Raw genomic sequence first — 15,124 nt, 5'->3', positions numbered from 1 at the left:
ACGACCAGTTGTGAATCGCTAAAGACCTTGAGCTCCTGAACATTGAGTTCTAACGCCATGCAAAGTCCCATGGTCAGGGCTTCGTACTCAGCTTCATTGTTAGAGGCCGTGAAATCAATGTGAACTGATTTTTCCACCATGGAGCCATTTGATGACACTAGGACTACTCCGACTCCGTTGCCACCTGGATTACTAGCTCCATCCACAAAAAGTGACCATATCGGCGAGTCGTGTGGTTGAGAGGTCAGGGTGTTGTACTCTGGTTTCCAGTTTTGGTCGTCAACTAGAAAATCTGCTAAGAAATCAGCAACGACTTAACCCTTCTGAGAAGTTCTTCTGCCCATACTGCCATGCAAGTTGTCTTGTTGGCTTTTAGAATGACCTTTTTTAGTGGCAGATTGGTGAGCACTTTGATTGGATGTGCTTGGAAGTAGAACCTGAATTTTCTTGTTGAATAAAGTAGTGCCAGTACTGCCTTTTCAATGTGGGAGTAATTATTCTCAGCTGGTAACAATATCTTGCTTGTGAAGTAGATCGGTTTCTCTGCATTCTACTCCTCTTTGAAGAGAATTGAACTGATAGCGAAGTTAGACGCAGCTAAGTACAGCCCCAACATTTCACCATCAATCGGTTTTTCCAGCACAGGTGGTGTTGTCAAATAGTCCTTGAGAGTAGAGAACGCTTGGTGGCATTGCTCGTTCTATGAGAATTGTTCGCCCTTCTTGAGAATTTGTAGGAAAGGTCGACATTTGTCTGATGCTCTCGATATGTATCGGTTTAGAGCTACCACCATTCATGTTAGTTTCTGTATCTACTTCTTTGTTTTTGGGTTAGGCATGTCTAAGAACGCATGAATTTGATCAGGATTTGTTTCTATATCCCATTGTGAGACCTGATACCCCAGAAATTTCTCGGATGGACGCTCCAAAGAGGCATTTCTCAGGGTTAAGCTTCATCTGAGTTCGTCGAAGTCTGGAAAACGCTTGTGCGAGGTGATCTAAGTGATCTCCAACTTTCTTGCTTTTGACGACCATGTCGTCTATGTAGACTTCCATGGTGTCACCTAACATGTCTTGGAACATATCGGTGATGAGTCACTGGTAGGTCTCTCCAGCGTTCTTGAGGCCAAACGGTAGGATGTTGTAATAGTAAATCCCTTGCTCTGTTACGAATGAAGTTTTCTCTTGGTCTTCTTCTGTTAGTAGGATTTGGTTGTAGCCATTGTAGGCATCCATGAATGACAAGAGCTCGTGGTCACAAGTCTGGTCCACAAGTTGGTCGATTCTTGGTAAGGAGAAGCTATCCTTATTAGGAGTTTCTTGATTTAGGTTGGTAAAGTCCACTCAAATGTGAACTGTGTCATTCTTCTTTGGGACTGCTACTATGTTAGCGACCCATTCAGGGTAATCGACCTTCCTAATGAAGCCAACTTTTTTGAGATTTTCGACCTCTTCATTGATTGCTTTTTGAAATCTAAGGGATAACTTTCGAGGTCGTTGGCAAACTGGTTTAGCATTGGAGTTAACATTTAACTTATGACATGCGATATTGGGATCAATTCCAGGCACATCGATATACGACCAATCAAAAATATTTTTATTTAATGATAAAAAGCTTACAAGTTGTGCCTTAAGAGTATGATCAATGTTAGCTAATATAAATGAGTTTTACATAAAAAAAAAAACGAACTTGGGGTCATCTTCAGTTTCTAGGTTGACCTTTTCCTTCAATCGACTTTTAAATCGGCGAAAGGTAATATTATTTTGTTTGAATGAGTTGATATTACAAGCCGACCTCTGGGGTCTTGGTCTCTTGCAGTGTCTCTTTGATCTGAAGGGGTGGGGCCACCTCTGGGGTCTGGACTTCTGGAGGGACGTTTTTGACCGAGCCCCCAGTGTTCTCCTTTGCGAGTTCGCTGCGGGGGGTCTTGGTCAAGGTCTTGACCTCAGAGATGAAGTCTTCTACCAGTTTGGTTTTGGCGATCTCTCTATTGTTTTTGAGTGAAGCCCCAGCAGGCTTGTTGACTGAGAGGATCTGATTGCAATTGTGGGCATCGAGCTGGTTGTTTCTGAGCTCCATCATGCCTCTGGGGCTAGAGAAGCGTAAAACCTGATGGAGTGTTGATGGCACTGCTTGCATCTTGTGGATCCAACGGTGTCCTAAAATAGTAGTATAAGATGAGTTGACATCCAGAATGTTGAAGCACGTGTTGATGCTGACTTTATCTTCGCGTGATCCGACTAAGACAGGTAGAATTATGTCTCCAATTGGGTCAGCTCGAGATTCATTAAAGCCATAGAGGGGAGCTATTGGATCAATCATAACTTACTTGAACATGTTCATCTCCTTGATACTCTGGTAGAACAAAATATCGTATGAGCTGCCTGGGTCGATCAAAACGCGCTTTACTATCCAGTCACTAATTTTGACATGGACAACCAGAGCGTCATTATGCGAGAGCCACACCTTGTTGAGGTCGGCTTCAGTGAAAGTGATATCTCCTGAGTTGCGGCCAGTGGTGTGTGGGGCAGGAGCCACTTGTGAGGAGAACTGGTAGACTTCTTGTAGGGCGCCTACCCGTCTCTTTTTCTCCCTTGTGGATGTAACAAAGTCATCTTGGAAGGTGATCATGTTGATCGTTCTGTTGTTATCTCTGTCAGATGAGTGTTGGCGATGATCATGACGAGATCGATCTACTGAGCGTCCTCGAGCACGGGAGCGATCTCGGTTGTGGTTGCATGGTGGAGTTCGGCTTCGCTCTCTGTGAGCCATGAGCTTATGGCGTAGGTCGCCATCGGCTATATCAGTATAGTGCTTGATATGACATGCCTCAATGAGGTCTTGGAGGTAGTGCTTGAGCCCGCAACATTCGTTGGTCTCATGAGATTTTGCTTTATGGAAAGCGTAGTATGGCTTTCCTGGTGTGTCTTCTAGCCATTTTACCTCAGGTCGGTAATAGATTGCTGTTTTTATTTTCTCCATAATGTAGCTTGGAGATCTTGTAAGCACCGCGAACTCTCTTTTGGTTTGGGTTCAGGTGCTAGTCTGTTGACCTTGTTTCCTGGGTCGCTTCTTAGAAGATGGGGTGCTATCTAAGATCGCAACAACCTCACCTGCTACCTTCAGTCTTTCTTTTTCGAGGCCTTCTGCAAGCTTGATGTACAGTCTACACGTGCGTATAGTTAAGCCAGTGTTTCAGGGTGTTCCTTCATGGGCGACCTGGACAGATCAATGTTCTTCCTGATCGCGTTGGTGAAGTCCACTGTGGCAAACAGCTCCTTGAATGCCGCTTGTTTCCATCAAGCTTAAAAGATAAAGCTCTCGATTGGTTCTACTTGCTGGGACTGAACTCAATCGACAGCTTCGAAAAACTAACTGACCAGTTCACCAGCCAGTATGTCCACAACAGACGTAAGACAGCCGACCTCAATTCACTCTTCTAGTTGTCTCAGAAGAGTGATGAACCAATTCACACCTTCCTGGGACATTTCAAGACAGAGCTATTGTCCATGGAAACAAGCGGCACTATAGGTGGTTGAACTCCTACGCACTGTAGAGTGCAAGGCTATGAATGTAGCGAGCTACATGCTGACCAGGGCACGTGTTGCCATCGTACATTGCGAACTGAGGCTGAATGAAATCTTGGGGTTTATTGAGTACCTCGAGCATGAAGGGGGACGCTCAATACGTCTTCAGCATCTTCTGGACAACCTGAGTGGCATCCTTTTTGCCAGTGCTTTGTTCGATCCGCTGGGAGAGGTGGTTGATTTGTTGGTTGACCTCGTTAATTCCATCCTCAGCGGTGATTCCATTCGGGTTATGGAACTTGACCTGGGTTTTTAGTGTTGTGTTCTCCTGCCGGAGCAGGGTGATGCTACCTTTCATGGCTTCCATCTGGGTGGCCATACTCTTCAGTTGGTCCAAGAGGCTTTCCATGTTTCGTGGGCTTGAGATTTGATTGAAGGTTTTTTGTTTGAAGGGTTGTGAACTCAAGAAATCGAGCCACAGACGGCGCCAATGTAAATGTTAAGTTTCGTTAACCTTACTGATGTAGGCAATCTATGGGGAGAAAGGTGTTTGAGGGATTGAATTGACCGAGTTCATAAGGACGAATTGCCTACGTATCAAGTTCTCTCTACTAGAGTGAGACTTAAATCAGGTCAGGCGTAGTTCCTCATCCTCTTTATATAGGCAAGGTGCCCGCGCCTCTTGCTTTCCTGTGTCAGGTCAGATCCAGGTCTTCAAGTCACTTGCGAGCCTTGATGGCGAGTCAAGGACATTTATTGTTAAACATGCCTGAAGTCTCGGTCTTGATGGCTGTAGTAAGGATATATGTTACGAGCTGTTGTGGACGAGAGGATTGAGTGTTATGGAGGTCGATTCGGGGTGAGATCGTTTACTCGATTCGAGTCACTTAGAAGCGAGCTCGCAGGACGAGTATGTGAGATCAATTGGTGGTGATATCGTTGTGGATGCGAGTTGAATCAGTTTCTTGCCTGAGTCAAGTCACTATGAATCGAGCTCTGAGAACGAGAATATGAGGTCGGTTGGTAGTCTGTATATGCTGGACACACGTGCGATATTCATTTGATGTGAATATTACTCCCTCACAGTTCACAATACTTTTTTTGCAACTTGCATACCATATATTTCATCAATTTAGGTTTGTACATTGCAGTACTTTAGAAAGGACTGAGTTATAAATTTATTTTGAAAATTAATTTAATAAAAGTAATTTAGGTATACTTTGTATAAGGAAAATAAAAATAGTGCAACACGTAAGAAATGCCGAATTAATGAGCTCTGTGCTTCAAAACAACGGAATCGCCCTAAGGCGTTCAACGGTGTACTAAATTGTTACTCAAACTAATTGTTATTCAAACTAATGAAATCTGCAGATAATGGAAAGGGCATAGTTCAAGATTTCCGGAATTCCGGGCTTTATTCCGAATGCATTTCAAAATTTATGTTTTTTCGACTCTTGATATGGAATTTCAAATTTCTTGAAAACCAAAATATTCTATGGAATTCCGAGAATTCGGTTGAAATCACGAACTATGGATAATAGGAAGCTAATAATCCGTAAACGAGTTCATCCGCTACTCCACTTAGACCAAAATACTTCAATGTGTTTGTGTTTGAAAAGAAACATCGTTCTCCAAAGAATTTCGATAAAACTACTCATATATACCAAATGTTGGCTAAATAAGTAAGGTTTTTGGCATTTTCAGCCAGGTTACGTGGACAAAATATTATGTGGAAATTTAAGATAAATTGAAAAAATACTTAGAAAAGTAATTTCTTTATGTTCATACATGAATAACATTCATTACACTTAATCAAGCTTATAGCAATTGCAATTACATAAAATCCTACACAAGGTCAAAACATATTTAATTGGAAAGGGACCTACATTGGTCGGAAGTGCTGTTCTGACTTCTGATCTGAAGGTTTCTGGTTCTCTGTTTTATCTTTTTCCCCATTTTTTAGATTAATTACCTTACTTGTTTGTTGCCCCACACTTGTAGTTGGAACAGTTGTTTTAAGCACAACCTTTACTTTAAGAAGAAACACAACACTGAGAGAGAGCAAGTGAGATAAATAGAAGCAGAGAAATTAAGAGGTGGGAAGAGAAATAACACACACACACACTCTCTCCTCTCTCTCTTCCACCTGCTCTGTTTTTTTTAGAGAAACAGAGTCATGGCTTTCCAGCATTGAAGAAGGAAAAGAGCATAGATAAAAAAGAGTGATATTTTGAGCTTGGCTGTTCGTCTTTTGCTAATACTCCTTACTGGGTTTTGAAGATTGAGAAAAAGAAGAGAGATCTGAAGTGAGTGTTTTGTTGTGGGTCTAATTCTATAGTGGAGGTGAAGAAGTTTATTTTGAGCAAGTGACTGACACACAATCCAGCTCAAACCGCATTGTTTTTGGCGTAATTCACAAGCAAAAAATTTCACAAGTGAAGAAAGAAAGAAAGAAAGAAAGAAAGAGTGTGGGAAGATTCTTGTTGTTTTCGCAAAGTCGCTCTCTTTAAATCCATGCAGATCTAATCTCTCTCTTTTTACAACAACACACTCACTCTTCTTCAACTTCTTCTAATGGATCGGTTTACATCAACAACAGCAACTCTTCTTCCAGAATCATTTCAAGGAACAAGTAGTGATGATATAACAGAACAACTTGGGTACATTTGGTATCAGATCAAAACACCATTAATTGTTCCATTACTGAAACTCTTACTAGTTCTATGTCTAGCAATGTCAATCATGCTATTCATTGAAAGAGTTTATATGGGAGTAGTTATAGTAGTTCTTAAGCTCTTTGGAAGAAAACCAGAAAAGCGTTATAAATGGGAACCTATAAGAGATGATATTGAGTTGGGCAATTCTTCTTATCCTATGGTTCTTATTCAAATCCCAATGTACAATGAAAGAGAAGTAAGTACTACTCCCTTTCTTCTTATAATCCTTCATTTTCATTGCACTAGTCTATTTTTTGCACTTTGCTTAGTGTTTTTTGCTTGTGGAATTAATGCAGGTTTACAGTCTTTCAATTGGTGCTGCATGTGGTCTTTCTTGGCCTTCTGATAGAATTATAATTCAAGTTCTTGATGATTCCACTGATCCAATCATCAAGGTTCTCACATTCAATCCATACACCCCCTAATATTTTTCTTTGAATAAGATCTGATTTTGTATATATATTTATGTACATTATTTTGCAGGATTTAGTGGAACTTGAATGTCAAAGATGGGCAAGTAAAGGAATAAACATCAAGTACGAAATTCGTAACAATAGAAATGGATACAAAGCAGGAGCACTTAAAGAAGGATTGAAACACAGCTATGTGAAATTATGTGACTACGTAGCCATTTTCGACGCAGATTTCCAACCTGAACCTGATTACTTATGGAGAACTATTCCATTTCTCGTTCACAATCCAGAAATTGGTCTCGTTCAAGCTCGTTGGAAATTTGGTAAAAATTTTCAGCACATGTTTTTCCCAGTAAAACTTTTACTGAAAGTGTCGGTGGTGTGCTTTTTTTTTTTCTTTTTTCTTTTTGTCGCGTGTTAGCGAGATTTGTTGTGTATCACGAGGAGAGTGATTAAGCGGGCCCATAGGGACCGTAGATTACGGGTGAGAGACTTTGGTCCCATACACTCTGGCGTTTTGGATTGTAATCGTACACAGTCGACTCTTTGGACCCACTCGTACTTACCCCAACTTAACTCAAGCTGCTACACGTGTTTGCTATTTCCAATGGCAGTTAGAATTGATTTGACCGAAATACCCTAAAGGTTGTAGTAGAAACTAGAAACTAGAAAGTCAGAAGTCTTGTCCTTATTCTTAGTGCCTAGATTCTCGCTGTAAAGAAAAAGGCTGAAGTAGTTTTTGCGTTGACCAGTTGTCCCCACTTTAAAAGTCAATTGACAACTCCCTAATTATGGATGTAATTATTTTTGTCACCTCCAAATTGTTTGCCTAAGAAGGTCCAAGTCCTTAATTGGTCTATGTTTATTGAAACACTTTAGCTCACGTGCTCGAAATGAATCATTTACTGGTCATTTAACAAGTCTGATTCTAGCGGAAAATTAGGATGGTCCATTTCCGTAATACAAAGGTCTTAGCCTCATTGCAACAGATGATGTGTCTCAAAAAGTACCCGGGTACCTCAAAATGGCTTATTAATGGGCATGTTCCAACTTATATGTGTGTAGTTGAAGGGTAGTTCATGTCATTAAAAATGTTGGGCAGCAGCCCATGTGCTTTCAGTACTGCGAGTGTGTGGGACCATACTTATTGAACCACCGACACTAAATTTTCTTGTCTCATGTGTTTTTACGTTTTTGCTGACGTGGATTCTGGCGTGGCATTGCAGTGAACTCAGATGAGTGTTTGATGACAAGAATGCAAGAAATGTCATTGGACTACCATTTTACAGTGGAGCAAGAAGTTGGGTCTTCAACTTATGCTTTTTTCGGTTTCAACGGTAAAACCTGTCTTTGGTTAAGTTGGTTGCTACTCTTTTTTTTGTTTTCTTGTGTGTTTTTATTCTGACAAAGTGACAGTGGTGGTTTTAATGATAATGAAGGTACGGCTGGTGTGTGGAGAATTTCGGCCATAAATGAAGCAGGGGGATGGAAAGATAGGACAACTGTAGAAGACATGGATTTGGCTGTACGTGCAACTCTTAAAGGATGGAAGTTTGTTTATGTTGGTGGTCTCAAGGTAAATGTAGTCATTGGTTATTATTTAGTTTCCGAGTCCCTCAATTGTCACTGCATGTCTACATCTGGCATTTACCACATTTTGAGAAAGATCTTAAAATGGAGATTAGAAATTTGTTTTTATTAGTTGACAGAAATGTCTTATCATCAAAAAGAATTTGCAAGTAATTGCAGACCCTATGACTTAAGCACAGTAAAGCAAGCTTGCTCCATAGCAATTAGCAAGGCAGGTTATGACCCAAGTGATCTCCTGAGCACTAACCACCCTACTACTGTATTATTTGCAAGTCCCTGGAGAAGCCTTTATAAAATGTTCTTGAGACACACATGGATCCTTGCCCAGTATGGAGGATATTGTACACATGCTTTGAAGAGTGTTGGCTCCTAATTAAGCAAAATAAGGAGCGAATTTGCTCCTCATATTACGACATAGTTCACAGCCCATTTCCCCAACTCTGCTTTGGTGTTTGGATTTGGGACTTTGGGTTCTTCTAATTTGGAATAGGTGTGGCCAAGTATGGAGGTCAGTGAACAGTGAAGATATAAGTATACAAATGAATATTATTTACTAGAGAACTTGTTTAAACCAATGGAAATCGCAATTGTGTGACAAATAGGAGTATTTTTTTATGTAGATTAGTTTGGTGCGAAGAATGTTTTGTACTCTTTATTATTTCAAGGCAGCAGGCTCTTAGCCAGGCGCAGTAGATAGGCATCTTTATTATAACATGGTTTTGGAGCAAGACTAGTTCTTACTAGACTCTCTAGATCGAGCTAGTAGTCCGTCCCGCTGCTTTTGCTGAAATCATTATTCTTAATTCTTCCATTGGCTAGCTCGATGCTGAAATTCACACTTCATCCGTGCTTATATTTTAGGTTAAAAATGAACTGCCAAGTACTTTAAAGGCATATCGTTATCAGCAGCATCGCTGGTCTTGTGGTCCTGCTAATTTGTTCAGGAAAATGGTGATGGAAATTTGGAGGAATAAGGTCAGTGTCTAGCTGAGCCTCTGCGTTATCTCATTCTTCTATCTACATTAATCTGATGTTTGAGGTTTGTTTAATTTCTCTTTTAATGACTTCATTGCAGAAAGTTACCTTGTGGAAGAAGCTATACGTCATATACAGTTTCTTCTTTGTTCGAAAGATTGTAGCCCACATTGTCACCTTTGTTTTCTACTGTGTAGTGATTCCCACGACTGTTTTTATTCCTGAAGTTGAGATCCCAAAGTGGGGCGCTGTGTACATTCCCTGTATCATCACCCTTCTTAATGCCGTAGGAACCCCAAGGTTTGTTGTTATTCAATTCTTCCTACCTCTAATTAAAATGTCTCTGAAATTTGATTGTAAAGAATCACTGAATTTGACTAGTAAACTGGTTTTTGGCCCTTAGTTGTGTTTTTTTACCTAATATTGCAGGTCCCTCCACCTGTTAGTGTTTTGGATTCTGTTTGAGAATGTTATGTCCTTGCACCGGACAAAAGCAACCTTTATAGGTCTTTTGGAAGCCGGGAGGGTAAACGAATGGGTTGTCACTGAGAAACTGGGAGACGCTTCCAAGATAAAAGCCACCAAGGCACCTAAGAAATCTCGACTTAGGATTGGAGAAAGGTAATACATATCGATTGGATTTAACACTTACCCGGCACAATGGTGGTTATGTTCTGTTTTTTCTAATTACATCACCTATATCTTTTTATGTTACCTTTCCAACATCGGATCACATAAACATGATGATTTCATCTTTACGGATTACACACAACAAATTACCTATATTTTGATTTTCCACATGATCAGTGTACTTCAGTTGTATTTGAGGTACACAAGTATTTTTCCTCTAATGCACATTACCTCCACAATGCATGTCATGAGCCCATTATCTGGCGGAGACAAATCTGACCATATCCCCTGTTCCATTGTTAAATATCAACAGACTTCACGTGTTGGAGCTTGGCGTCGGAGCCTACCTTTTCTTTTGTGCATGTTATGATGTTGCCTTTGGGAAGAACCATTACTTCATCTACCTTTACTTACAAGCCATTGCATTCTTCATAATGGGCTTTGGATATGTTGGAACTTTCGTCCCGAACTCTTAGAGGAACTCGTGGTTGCCAATTGATCAAAAAATTCCTCGCACCTTGTCCTTGTCCTTGTCCATATCTTATATCTTCAACAACCTATATAAGGGTTTCTTTGCAACAATTTTATTGCAATTACTGCTATGTTAGCTTGTAAGAAGAAAGGGCTGGTCATTCTTTTACGCTGAGGGGAATTGCTCGTCTCACGCACCCGAAGAGTTCTCTTGTGAATACTCAAGAAGCCAGGGATTACATAAATTAAGAGAGAAAACAGAAAAGGGTACAATACTGCTATGTGAATGAATTATACAAAAGAGAAGGAAACACATGAACAAGCATGGAATCAGCATATAGGTTTTGTCCCCAATAGATTGCTGTGAAACATTTTCATTTGATTGTTTGTAAGTGTGGATTTGTAGTTACATTATGTTGAAGGAATAAGCTGATTGCAAGTCGGCTAAATTTGAATTCATTTTTCCTATCTATGGTCTTCACAATCCATATCTGTCTCTTTTAGCTTGTTCTATGTAACAGCTCTCAACTTGATCGCCGAATCTTTCAAATAAAGGGAATGGTATATATTGATTAAAAGATTAGACTAAGGAGAGTAGTTGGTCTCATAGTATAAAATATCGTGATATTTTTCAATATCTATTTAGATTTCAGTGAAAGATATATAAATATCACGATATGTTTAGAGATATATACGAGTGTAAATATCGGTGATATTTTGATGATATTTGTGACATTTGGGAATATTTTGCAATATTTTGTGTATGTAACAATTTTATTTAATATTTACCATTATATTTCAAATAGAAATATAAATAATATATTATGATATATCAAAAAATATCTACAATATCTACGATATTTGTTGATATTTTAAATATATCTACGATATTTATATGTAAAATAATGTTAAATATCTCCAAAAAAGAAAATATATCTACGATACATATCGAAAAATTAGATATCGATAAATCCATATCCTCATATTTTGTACTATTTTGGTCTAGGTGTCCAGCTGAAAGGCAATGAAGTCCAGAAGTCAGCAATTTTCTATCGTTAAATTTCATTTGAAAATGGTCCTACATCTCAATCCAGACTGCAGATCTTGTTAATTATTGTGATAGGAATTTCAAACTCTAATCATGTCTCTGCCTAATTAAGTTCAGTCCCACATATGATTGTCGTCCAGTGCCTAGACATTATGGCCATACACCAAGACCCTGTGACGCTCACAGTATCACGCTTCTCTTCTCTCAAGTGGTATTCTTTAGTATTTCAGAATTTATAATCTTGCGATTTATGTGGTTATACTAGCTTAAGCAATTAAGCCTATGGAACCAAAGAAGTTAAAGTAATCTGCTCAGCATATGTAAAACAAAACAATTGTAGTAATCACTCACCACCAAAGTTTACACGCATAAATTCATCATCCAAATCAACTTCATCGCATGTATAATCATACTCCATTACTTCCCTAAAACTTGTGCAATCATCATCTTCAGATTTTACACCATCTTGACTATCTTCTGATTCATCTTGACTTGGAACAGAATGTTTGAGAAATTGTATTTGTTACGGTTAATCACAGATACCAATCGATTCCCTACTATACAGATAATTTGTATTTTAACAATAACAATTCCAATCAATAATCTAAATATTCTCTACAACCAAACTAACATGTCAAACTCGCTAAACAACTATTAACAACAGATAATAATGTAAAGCAGTAAAAGCAAACCACAACACAAAGATATATTGTGGTTCGGCCAGTGGTGCCTACTTCCACAAGAGTTAATCCTTTTATAAAGTGGAAATGAAGATTACAATCACTTCTTGCAATCTCTCACTTTACTAGATCACTCCTCTCTCTTTACATGGTAGTTTCTCTGTAAATGTTATCTCTAAATCTTGATTGCTTTCAAGATTAGGTTTCTCTCTCGTGTTGTGTATTTTCGTGTCTTCTGACTTAGTTAGGTTTTGCCAAAAACCCCAACTTGTATTGCAAACTCGCGGTCCACAAAAATAGAATTCTCCGAAAAATAGGCATGAGCGCGGGTCGCGACTGAAGAAATTGGAGGTCGACCAAGGCATAAGCGCAGGTCGCGCCTTGGGCAAGCCTATTCTAAGCGTGGGTCGCGCTCAGGCTTCTGCACGCAAGCAGAATTCCTTTTCTCCTCATGTGAGGGATAACTTCAACAATCTCCCCCTCCTGAACAGTGAGGGGAGATACCTCCATGCAATTTCCAAATCAACAAGAGGAGTCTGCTACCATTTCAGCGGTAGCACAACAAACATCAAACTTACCTTTCAGTAAGACTTTGGTCATCATATCCGACCCGTTCTTGTCGGTATGGATATTCTCGATACACAAATGTTTGTTTTCGAGTACTTATCTAATCCAATGATAACGCACATGTACGTGTTTGGATCTAGAATGAAAACTCGGATTCTTGCTCAAATGGATGGCGCTCTGATTGTCACATAGAACTACAAATTGTTTGTGCTTTAACCCTAGTTCGTCGAAGAACCTCTTCATCCATAACATCTCTTTGCAACACTAAGTGGCTGCAATATACTCAACTTCTGTAGTGGAGAGAGCAACACACTTTTACAACTTAGATTGCCAAGAAACTGCTCCCCCTGCAAAAGTAACCAGATAACCGGAGGTTGACTTCATCGAGTCAACATCACCTACCATGTCTGCATCAGTGTAGCCTTGAAGTAAGGGCTTACTGCCACCAAAACACAAACACGATTTGGAAGTACCCTTGAGATATCTCAATATCCACTTAACACCTTCCCAATGTTTCTTACCCGGATTTGACAGAAATCGACTTACAACACCAACAACAAAAGCAATATCCAGTCTTGTACACACCATTGCATACATCAAGCTGCCCACTACGGATGCATAAGGAATATTTTCTATCTGACTCTGCTCATGCTCACCATTTGTACACATGTCTTTGGTCATGCGGAACTGGCCACCAAGCGGATTAACCGGAGGCGTTTCGCTTTGATCCATGTTGAATCTCTTCAACACCTTCTCAATGTAGCTTTCTTGAGAAAGCCACAACTTTCTATTCTTTTTGTCATGAGTGATCCGCATCCCAAGTATCTGCTTTTCTTGACCCAGATCCTTTATCTCAAAGGACTTACTCAAGTCTTTCTTCAGCTTGGATATCTTGTTGATGTTTGGGCCAACTATCAACATATCATCCACATACAACAAGAGCACAATGAAATCCCCATCTGGAAATTTCTGAATAAACATACAATGATCGGAAGCAAACTTCTTGTATCCTTGCTTCGCAATAAAGGAATCAAACTTTATGTACCACTGTCTCGGTGCTTGCTTCAACCCATACAAGCTCTTTATCAGCTTGCATACTAGGTGCTCCTTGCCTTTGACCTTAAACCCCTACTGGCTGGTCCATGTAGACATCTTCTTCAAGGTCTCCATGAAGAAAAGTTGTCTTAACATCTAGCTGCTCAACCTCTAGGTTCATACTTGCGGTCATACCCAATACCACCTGGATAGAAGTTATTTTCACTATAGGAGAGAAAATCTCATCAAAGTCAATCCCTTTCCTTTGACCAAATCCCTTCACAACAAGGCGAGCTTTGTGCCTTGGGTATGGATTGTTCTCCTCATGCTTGACTTTGTATATCCACTTATTCTTGAGAATTTTTCTTCCTTCCGGTTTCTCAACTAACTTATAAGTCTGATTCTTATGCAAAGAATACATCTTGTCATGGATGGCCTTCAATCACTTCTCTTTGTTTGTACCTTCAAGTGCATCTTGATAGTACATAGGTTCTCCACTATCCGATAGTATAACATACATATGTGATGGATACCTGGTTAAAGCTAGTGCCTCAGGAGGATGTATTTCTGTTTGCTCTGGTGGTGGTTCATCCACTTCATCTGTATCTTCTATATCAATAGGCTCTATCCCATCATAAGCAATAAGATTCTCATCATGAGCTTCAAACGCATGGTTCTCTGCATTCTCAATACCTTCTGCACGTTCCACAGTAGGAACTTCTAGTTCTGAATTAACAAGATCATTGGTGAAAGCCTGTAGCTTCTCACCATCCTTAAAGTCTGCTATGGTTTGGTCTTCCAAGAACACAACATCTCGACTTCGGATTACCTTCTTGTTAATCGGATCATAGAGTTTGTAACCAAACTTTTCATCTCCATAACCCAGAAAAATGCACTGCTTGGCTTTGTCATCAAGCTTGGATCTCTCATCCTTCGGAATATGCACAAATTCCCTGCACCCAAATACCCTCAAGTATCCATAATCAATATCTTTGCCTGACCATACTCTCTCTGGATAATCACTATTCAGAGGCTTCGACGGCGATAGGTTGATCACATGCACGGCTGTACGCATTTCTTCTACCCAGTAGGTTCTAGGTAGTTTAGAGTGAGACAACATGTATCTCATCCTCTCTACAATGGTACGGTTCATTCTCTTTGCTATTCCATTCTGTTGAGGTGTCTTGGGAACGGTCTGTTCATGACGAATCCCATGACTCTGGTAATATTCTTCAAACGGTCCAATGTACTCACCCCCATTATCTGAGCGAATACACTTCAACAACTTTCCCTGTCTCTCTTTCCACCATGCTATGGAATTTCTCAAACACGCCAGGTACTTCATCCTTGGTCTTCAGACTATATACTCATACCTTTCTTGTTGCATCATCAATGAAGGTCATGAAGTATAAAGCTCCTCCATAGGACTTCACTTTTATAGGACCACATAAGTCTGTGTGCACTAGTTCAA

General features: G+C 39.8%; 1 protein-coding gene across 1 annotated transcript; it reads left to right on the top strand.

Annotated features, from left to right (window-relative positions):
• Window positions 1–5,572: 5,572 nt before the first annotated feature.
• On the top strand, window positions 5,573–10,791 carry ATCSLA09 (Nucleotide-diphospho-sugar transferases superfamily protein). Its single transcript, XM_086571433.1, has 9 exons — window positions 5,573–6,440; window positions 6,541–6,639; window positions 6,728–6,980; window positions 7,884–7,994; window positions 8,097–8,233; window positions 9,109–9,222; window positions 9,323–9,522; window positions 9,652–9,843; window positions 10,166–10,791. The coding sequence occupies exons 1-9, from the start codon at window positions 6,102–6,104 to the stop codon at window positions 10,326–10,328; spliced, it is 1,608 nt and encodes a 535-aa protein (XP_086427559.1). The 5' UTR covers window positions 5,573–6,101; the 3' UTR covers window positions 10,329–10,791.
• The last annotated feature ends 4,333 nt before the right edge of the window (window positions 10,792–15,124 follow it).

The sequence above is a fragment of the Coptis chinensis genome, chromosome 7 (assembly GCF_015680905.1).
Source record: "Coptis chinensis isolate HL-2020 chromosome 7, ASM1568090v1, whole genome shotgun sequence".
NCBI lineage: Eukaryota > Viridiplantae > Streptophyta > Magnoliopsida > Ranunculales > Ranunculaceae > Coptis > Coptis chinensis.
The sequence above is the reverse complement of the archived record's forward strand: the minus strand, read 5'-3'. Positions and strand labels throughout refer to the sequence as shown.